General features: G+C 33.0%; 2 protein-coding genes across 2 annotated transcripts in view; both read right to left on the minus strand.

Annotated features, from left to right (window-relative positions):
• Positions 1-4194, minus strand: part of LOC119641363 (ras and EF-hand domain-containing protein homolog) — a 28847-nt gene extending 24653 nt beyond the window's left edge. Inside the window, exons 1-2 of the mRNA XM_038039958.1 lie at positions 3963-4194; positions 3022-3254 (exon numbers count right to left, since the gene is read on the minus strand). The gene's annotated coding sequence lies outside the window, so the exon portion shown is untranslated. The remainder of the gene's footprint in view (positions 1-3021; positions 3255-3962) is intronic.
• Positions 4195-8410: 4216 nt separating this feature from the next.
• The window catches only part of LOC119641364 (mitochondrial folate transporter/carrier), a 21827-nt gene continuing 20664 nt past the window's right edge, over positions 8411-9573 (minus strand). The window contains exon 6 of the mRNA XM_038039962.1: positions 8411-8820. Within this exon, the coding sequence (XP_037895890.1) occupies positions 8664-8820 (157 nt within the window). The 3' untranslated portion in view covers positions 8411-8663. The remainder of the gene's footprint in view (positions 8821-9573) is intronic.

The following is a 9573-nucleotide window of genomic DNA, read 5'->3' on the forward strand; positions in this document are numbered from 1 at the left end:
AAAATCTAATGAGGCCGTACCTACCGATAGTTTTTCGTAAAAACCATTAATTGATTTTTTTGTTTTTAATACTCAGTCGTCGTTCTATAAATTTTGGCAACAAGATATTGGATTCGATATATATAAAAGTTAAGTTTAGTTTAGTTTAATTCAAACCTAAGGACCTTAACGAAATATTGCCGGAATAAAAGAACGGCTAGTTTTCATTCTATATGACTACCGTCTTCTTTGTCATCTGTTTTGCTCGTAGGCACGATCAACTGACCCCTAACTAGTGGAAGAGATCTTCGGATAGCAAACTCACTTATCTTTGCTATTTATAAAAAATTAATGTCCGTTAGCATTAGTATATAGTAGAAAAACCGCTTAATTTGAAAATCGCGAAAAATAATCGCATACGAAGGATTTTCACTGTATTCTTCGCTGTCAACTGAACGCCGTGAGCAAAAAGAAAAAAAAAAACTTTTACTCTTGGCTTAGTATATACACTCGAAAGAGTGACAAGCACAAGTGCTGAGAGTAAAATTCTATTTCTGAGAGTAAAATTTGCTTTCCTGTACATTTTTTTGTGAAAGGTGAGCAATATAAACAAACAATTTGATGGCTCGGCAATGGCTAAGCAGTTTAAGCAGTTATTATAATATTTCCATAAACTGACAAAATGAAAACAAAATTGTGTGCAAATGCAAGAGAGTAAACAAAATATGATACGGCACTGAAAAGACAAAGAAGAAGAGGAAAAGAAAAAGAAAAAATTGACAAACACACAACCATCACTTACGCCGGCAATGAACAATTTTTTTCGGAAATGTATGTAAGTTATTTTTTCAATACTGTTATATACATATATATATATAATATTGTGTACAATTCTTTTCCTAGACATATACATACATACACACATGTATGTAGCTTACAAAAAAAAAGCACACATATGTTTATTGCGACTTTACGTGCTTTATCAGCAATTTCTGTGGCTTACTCTTTAAATGGCATAGAAACCCTTTCACTTTTATATAAAACTATTCTCTTACGCAATCATTCTATCTCTCTCTCTCTCTCTCTCTCTCACTATATCTTTATCTTTGAACTCTTTGAATTATGCCAATTAGAAAACGATGATAGGGGTAAATTTTTTTTAAACGCTTTACTTACGAAGAAATGTTAAGCCTTAGGAAACTTAAAGTTTTTACTTTAATTTTTCTCATTTAATTCATTCTTCATGCTTGTATGGATTAGTTTTTGGGATTAATTAAAAAAGAAACGTCCTTGCATCCTACGCCACTTGTGATGCACGATAGATTAAGTTTGTATGGACATACGTAACAGCTAAACGGGCCTAAGACAGACCTATCTCTTATTATGCCGACAGATTCGGAATCATTTTTTGCACTGAACTAACCTCGTCTGTCCATCTCTCCTGTTCTTTTGTGTTCGACCTATAGCTCGCATTTTTTGATATATTTTGATAAAATTTGGTACACTGTGCTTTGACACAAGAACGAAAGCTACTGAAGATGTTTCGGTTCTGCTGCAATCTCTTGAAAGGTGTAGTCTTGCAACATTTCATGGTGCAAATCGGCTCATGATAGTCACTTGACAAGGAAATCGACCAGTATGGAACACGTACGTCAATTTTTTGTATATCACCGCGTTGAAGCAAGCTTATGACATGTAAGCCGTCATATGCCAAAATGGCCTGATTGCTGTAATTGGTTCATGGTAGTAATTTGACATCAAAATTAAGTGGAACTATATGAGTGTCTTCCTTGGACTTCACTTCATATAAATCACATATGCTTCACATATGCTTTGTGCTTTAGATCCCAACGTATATAGGAGTTGTAAAGAAAAGCAGGCCCTTATAGGGTGAGAATGCCTAGTTTCTTTTTTTTATGACGGAACCTGAAAAATAATAGTATATTTCGGAACTAAACCAAGCTTACTGATATGGGCATCCTTCAACATGAGGGCTTTCATGAAATGTACGCATTTGCATGGAAATAATGTGTACTTTTTGATGTATTATTAGCAAATAAGTGAATAACTTTACTAGAGGAAATAGTGTAGGGTGTCTAATGGTCGCAACTATAATGTTCTTATTTGTTTCTAGTTTCGATATTTTTTAGATTAATGTATGTGTACAAGCAGGTATTTTATGCTGATAGTAAGGATCCTGCTATCCTCTACTTCCTAGTAACACGAATTGTAATAATAATACAGTAATGGTAGTGATAATGTAGGCAGTAATAGCAATGATATTAATAGCGATAATCACTTTGATAATAGCAGTGACAAAAAGGTTGGTAGTAACGATAATATTAGAAGCAGAAATGATAGACCGGAGAAAATCGAGTCTTTCCAAGAGCAGATATGAATTAAATGATTATATAGACTTCAATGCTCTGAGCGCTCAATATTTTTTCACTAACTAATTTTTTTCTTCTCCTTCCATTTCGTCTGTCTTTCTAAAAAATGTACGCATGTTTACTCCACTGTACTCGAGGTGAATAGGCGAGTAAGTCTAGCTGCTTCTAGAATCTAAATCCTCCTATCATAAGCAAGGTAAATTAACCTTTGTTTTAAGAGAGTTTGTCTTTACAATTTCAATCACTGCTCCGTTCTTATTCTTTCTTCTAAGCTATCTCGCTCTCTCTCACTTTCTGGCACTGAAAAACAACAAAAAAGGCAAGAAAGAAATTCTAATTTTTTTAACACGAGTCTTCTGTTGATAAATTCTTCTCTTTTAAAAGCTTGTGTAAAAATTGAAATGGAAAAGTTATCGTCACTTCAAGGCAATCCACAACCAATCCGCCAATTCGGACCATTTTTATCCTTACTTTCCTTACTAAAGAGAAAATTGACACACACACTCATCTTAATCCTAATCTCTTTCCACAACTTTATTCCCAATCAACGGCGACTACGTCTGCTACCATCACTTACCGCTGCAATGTATCCTTAAGAAGTGTATTTTTTTATTATGTAATTGTGAACATAATCTTAGAATTAAACTTTTACCTTTTGATTGATGAGATCTGTTCAATAATGAAAACTCGTTTCGTTACTTAACTTCACCAAAGTGACCAGAGCAAGCATCCATTCCATCCGTAAAAAGAAGAGAAATCCGCCGTTGTGTTTGCCACACGTCTATCCATCCTAATATTCATTTCTCCGGCATTTATAAATTAGAATAATAGCAATATATTCAGTTTAAAGGTAACGTATTCGGAGTGTCTAACCCTGAAGATATGCTGAAAGTTAAAATATTTCACTTTATTAATGTGATGACTACACTAACCTAGATGGTCTGTCATTGGAAAAAACAGAGCGAGGTAGTCGTAGCTGCTTGTGCTTATCCTTGTTTAGTCTTACAACTACATAATTTTCTTTGGTCTAAATAAGTTAGCAATAATAATAATACCCTTACTTTTCTAAGTGGCCCTGCACTATATTTATACAGGTCAACACTTACGATGGATAATAAAGGATTAGGTCGCTTACCAATCACGTTGACTTTGGACGAATCAAGTTTTTTGTACCCAAATTCTTATTGCTAACTAAGAAGATAAATGATAAATTTTAGAGCCAACCAAGTGATAATAAACGAGTCAGTCGATGGGGAATTTTCTGTAATCAAGAATAATTTATTTTCTTAGAGTCTTTTATGAGTATCTACCTGTGCTACAAAAGAAAATAAGTTGTAGATGTTCAATGTTCGTTGATAAATACTATTAAGCAGAAACCAATAACAAAAATATGAACGTGTCGTGCTTTGTAAGCGTCAGCTTGGCTTTACATGCCAATAGACTTGCATTAATCCAGTAATAACGTACAATAACATTTACAGGTATGTAAATATGAAACCGGAATTTGTCAATAGATGACCGTAACTGTTAAATTTCTGTGAACGTATCTTGCTTTGTACGCGTAAACGCGGCTTTACATGCCAATAGACTTACTTTAATCCAGTAATAAAATATACGACAGGTATGTAAATATGAAACCGGAATTAGTGAATAGATGGCCTTAACTGTCAATAAAGTTACGTCCGGCAAAGACTTTGCAACTCATAGTAATGTACGTCTCGTACAACAGTGTAGTCATTAATACCGTCGAATGTTGTACCAAAGTTTTCATTTTTGATTTTGAAATTTTTGTTAATCAATGGTACGGACTGAATTGGCCAAATTTTAGTTTACGTTTTTAATTTAAATCGCGAGGAATTTAAAACTAGGCATAATATTTTAGAAGAGTTTCGCGATATCAGTCTCGACTTCAGCTTGTCTAAGAGAAACGTCTGGAGTGCGGCCTCTGCGAGCGCACTATTCGACTATCTTTACAATTTTCTCTGTCCTACAAATACTTGATAAACATGATACACCTCTTGTCGCGAGTGTATTGTTATTTCCGATGCCAGTGTTTTTATTTATTATAACACAGCAAAAAAGACAAAAAAACACTTTTGTGCGCTCTACATCTTGAAATGTGGTCCTTTTCTTTACGCGGGTGGCAACAGTAGGGTCTTTCCTTAAAGGATTTTCAAGTCGAATTCTGCGAATTCTATTTAAGATCGATGACTGATCTGGTGACGTGTTTTTAAAATTTTTGCAATTTTCCACTTGCACTTGCAGAATGACCCTGAGACTATATGAGTTTTCCTTCGCATATTTGAATATCCACTTTTAAGAGTTTTGGTAACTTGGCTATCTCAAGTTTCAGTCGATAAAGGCATAACACATCGATTGGTCCGACAACCACCGGGGGGCTGCAGCCACTTCTCCCTACCTCTTTTTCTTTCCGGCCATCATTGTATTGGCCGAGTCGAGGACATCTACTGATTGATTGATCATAGAATGAAAGGGAAAAAACATTTTAGAGCTTTCCAGGTGGCACAGATTCAGCGAAAAAGTTAATTATTTTTGATGATTATTCGGTTCCCATGTGATCGCCGATTGCAAGGCTTCTTATAAAACTTGTAGAAAGAATCTCGACGAACAACTTAATAGTCGTGAGTTCGAAATCTCAAGTGTGGTAGAGTTTTCAACAAAAGCCGATAGCCTTGGATGCTAGCGCTTTAACATTTTAGACTTCGAATGTAATTCTTTGCTTAAGTTAGTTATATTATAATAATAGTAATGATTGTAGAACTTTGTAGCATATTTCTAAGCTTTATATATGTGATTTACAAGAAAAATGCAAACCTTTTACTTTACTACTGTCTTAGCCTACTTTTAAGCATTACATATGAAATGGAAAGTTTTGCATACTTTTGTGAAACTGTAGCTTATAAAAACATCTTTCTTCGATTAATGGTGTTTTGCGTGGTAAAAATATAAACAACAACTTATAGGCAACGGGAGCGGCGATTGTATAAAATGTGTATAAAAATAAAATTAAATAATTTTCTACAGTATCGCAATTAGCTTGCGCGCGTCTTTAAATACAATATTTATTGTTTTGAGTGATAAGGAAAATTCGAGCATATTCACCAAGCTCTGCGATTGAAAAAGCAACAACAATAAAACAAACACAAAAAGAAATTATCTATTATTGTTATTTATTATGTTATTACGTATATATACATATATATATATATATATATATATATATATATATATATATATATATACATTTAATACAAGAGCACACCAGAGAGATACTGTGTTTTAGTTAGTAATAATAAAAGAAGGAAAACAAAGTTTCGGCCTTATAACCTGACCAGATAAACTGTAATCTGCTTTCCATATTAGTAAATTGTAAACAATGTAAATAAATTTACATATATACTTACACTTTGAAATACAACATCATTCATCCATCGGCAACGGCTGCATGTTGTCTTATACCGAGCTTTGTGTTTATACGGTCGACAACATGGTTTATTGACTCTGCCTCTGACATGTAATATAATTGCTATGTAGTTGTTATTCTTCTTGTTTTATATTTAAATTTGTGATCAACAATTATTATTAATTTTTATTTGTAACACGTTACGATTTTTTTTTACCGAAATCCGGTTTCTTGACATTTAAATATTTTTCTTCTTTTTTTTTTTTTTAAACAAGTTTTAACTCTTCCTTTTTTTTTTATTAATTGAGAAAACGTTTTTCTATATGACTTATTAAGATATTATTAACGTGGTTTTGGGGAGCGGTTTCTTTTTAATAACTACGCTATATAAAGCTGAGATGGCCAACTTCCATCCAACCATCACATCACTTCAATGTTCATAAACTCAACAAGAACGACTTGCGTATTAAAAGAAATTCACTTCACTTACTTCATTTCAAATCAGTTAAAATTTTTAAGTTTCAGCTGTATTAGGCTTGCAAATAGAGTAAGAGCTATATCTTCAGCTTGTTTATGTAGAAAGCGATTTAATTACGAGTAGCTATTTTCAAGGGGACGTGTCATCATAAAACGAAAATGATCCCAAAATGAAAGAAAATCTAAGCTATGCTCGCTTTCAACTCTGAAAATGAAATATCATAAGCATCAGGATAAACAGACTACGAGAATGTAAGCCAGATGAAGTCTGGTAATCACTAACACAACACTCTATTAGTAACCTCGCTATATGGTTTAATTAGTTTCATGTCGTGCGAAGACGTGACATCGCCCGAACCATTTAGAGAGCCTTCTTTTATAGTTTGTATTGAAGGCGATATGGAGATGAGATTATAAATGTCGATCAAGTTTTTACATGCAACCCTAAATTAGTTAATGATTCCCATTGACTTAGGTATATGATCCGCAAGCACTTCAACGGACGCCCACGAACATTTAATTACTTATTAAATAATTTGTTTATCGATTTCCCTCACCGAACTACCGAACTGCAAATCACCTTATTCACGAACGAAAATGACTTCCTTAAGCCATTGTACGACATTTGACCATCAGTCAAGTCTTTGTCTTAAATTAAATTTCACACTGAATACTTTACTGCTGTTTTTAAAATCCATTGCTGTGCAAGTGATCTATACAAGGCGTGTCGTAAGCTATTGAGGGATGATTATTTTGAAAAGGCATAATCTTCACAGACATTCTGTCGCGATGCGTAGCAGTTGATCGGTTTAGAGACCGAGTTGTAACATTCTAAGTGAAAATGTGTTCACTAAACTGATATTGAGCTAATTTTAAACTTGATTGACTTTATGTCACCTACCACCTATCCCCAACTATTTTTTAAGGCTTTCAATAAAGTGCCAACGCAACTTTTTTAATAGAAAATAGAATAGAAATAGTCTAAACCCTATAGTCGACATTGTAATTATTATAATACATTGCGGCCTGTACGTCGAACATACGAAAACAATAGGGGCAGACACGCTTAGACCGATTCAGAAAGGGTCTGTGAATTGATCGATATAATAAAATATGTTATTATCCTAACATACGTTCGGATCGGAAATGGTTTATGATATAAATATATGAAATTGTTTTCTGTACCTTGATCGATGGTTACCTATGATCAACAGTCGTGTATTTAAGAGCGCAAAATAAGTGTCAGAAAACCAATTTTCACTTTGTACTTACTTGCACGAACCAAATTGCTATCCAAAACTTTTGCTATGGCATTAACCATATTTTTTAGGGTGCATAAGCCTTTACCATCAAAAGGTATTCTTGCGTAAGGGGAAAACTATATACAATTGAAGATAGACGGTAGGGTACGATCTGCGGAGACCCCAAGCCGATATCGCCAGAGATCCAATGGACTGAAATCGCCAAGGCAGCCCTAGGAAGGGCGGACCGAATCACAATATGGGGCTAACAGATGGGCATAGAAGCATCAAAAGCCAACAAAACGCGGAAAGAGCTGAAGACCGTAGCAGCAGTTAAGCGAGAATGGAACGGAATAGTCGAGACTCTATGTTTCTTGAAACAGGATGTGCCACAAATAGCGTACAGCATGACAGAAGTAGTAGAATATTCTTTGAAGAAATCAGAATATACAAGGCACTCTAAATGAGAAAATTGTTTCAAAGTACAACCAGAATCTGGCCACCTTGCTCTAAAAAGCCATATTTTTTTAAACAATTCAAATAAAATCAATTTTTAGGGGCTTTATAAAAGCAGCCGAAAGATATGTTCAAAAATTAATTAAATGCAATTTTAGTGCATAACTATAGGCTGACCGAGAATTAACAGTCAAAGGGACGAAAGCAATCACTTCGACCCCGACATAATCCGCAACTTATTTAAAAAAGTAAAAGTGTAATCAGCAGTAGAAAGTATTTCTATAGGAAGAAATCGAAAATAACACTAACTCTTCGGTTTTATTATTATTATTTAATTTTTTTTTTCTTTCATGAATCAACATTTAACAAATATTTGTTTATTTATAAAAATGTATGTATCCAAAAAAAAAAATAAAAAAAACTATAAGACGTAATTTCCAATATTTTCAAATAATCTGAAAAAAATCCAGTTGTAAAAAATAAAGATTTCAACTTAGGTACTAAAAAAATGAAAGGAATTTTGTTCGCAATCTTTGTTTCCACTTTGGTGACGCAGACATAAGTTTAACTAAAGTTTAAGTACTAAATTAAAATAAAGCTGCAAAGAAATTATGAAATATAATAATCGAATGTACGTGCCTATAACATATACATAAATACAAAGGTGAAAAAACTAAAGCGATTAGAAGAACACGCTTAACTACTACGCTTTTGGTTGGTCGTCATCAGCTGAGAACGTTGCAATAGCAAATATGAGACCTTTTCATATGTTAATATAGTGAGCATGGTGGCCGGCACAACACGCACCAAACTAGGCTGCAAACCCTTATAAAAACCTCTTCCTCTCTCGTGCCTGCAAATACGCACAAAAGAAAAGTGTAATGTGAACATTAGCAAAGTTGGTCAAAGGCTTACCTTCTAAGTGAGTACAAGTAGCTTTTTTTTTTTTTGTTTTGATTTGTTTTGTTTTGTTTTTTGGTGAAGGAAAAGGGACTTTTTTCTTTTACGCATTTTCTTTTTTTTTTTTTTTTTTTATCTTGATCGGTAAAAGAAAAATGAAAAACATGTAGAAAAAAAATTAATTAAAATTCATTTAGCAAATAGATTCAGCAGAAAACACACTTTGAAAAGAGAACCGGATAACAAATTTGTTAAATATTACACACATACATATATATTTATATAGATAGATATATTAATATAAGAATAACTTACTGTTTTTGTGTGTGCGCGACCACATATATAGTAAGTGAATACCGTGAATGTTAAAATTAAATAGAAAAGAAAAGCCACAATAAAAAAGAGTACACTTTTAGTTCTTTTAATTTAGCAAATTTTCCAAACTGAACCGCCTTAGCGATTGCTTTTGTTTTATACAATTTGTTTTCTTCTTTTTTTTTTTTTAAATTTAATTTTAAAGTATTTTAATATTTTTTTTAATGAGCTTTGTGTTTAGCCATATATTTCCTTTTACATGAGATTTGCTTAATAGTTTCTGTTTACTGTGTGATGGAATCTTTTTGCCAAAGGAAGTTTAAATAATTTTTTATTGTTAATAGATATTTGTTTTTTTTTTTTTTTTTTTTTTTTTTTTTTTTTTTTTTTT

This window comes from Glossina fuscipes, unplaced genomic scaffold (assembly GCF_014805625.2).
Source record: "Glossina fuscipes isolate IAEA_lab_2018 unplaced genomic scaffold, Yale_Gfus_2 148, whole genome shotgun sequence".
Classification (NCBI taxonomy): domain Eukaryota; kingdom Metazoa; phylum Arthropoda; class Insecta; order Diptera; family Glossinidae; genus Glossina; species Glossina fuscipes.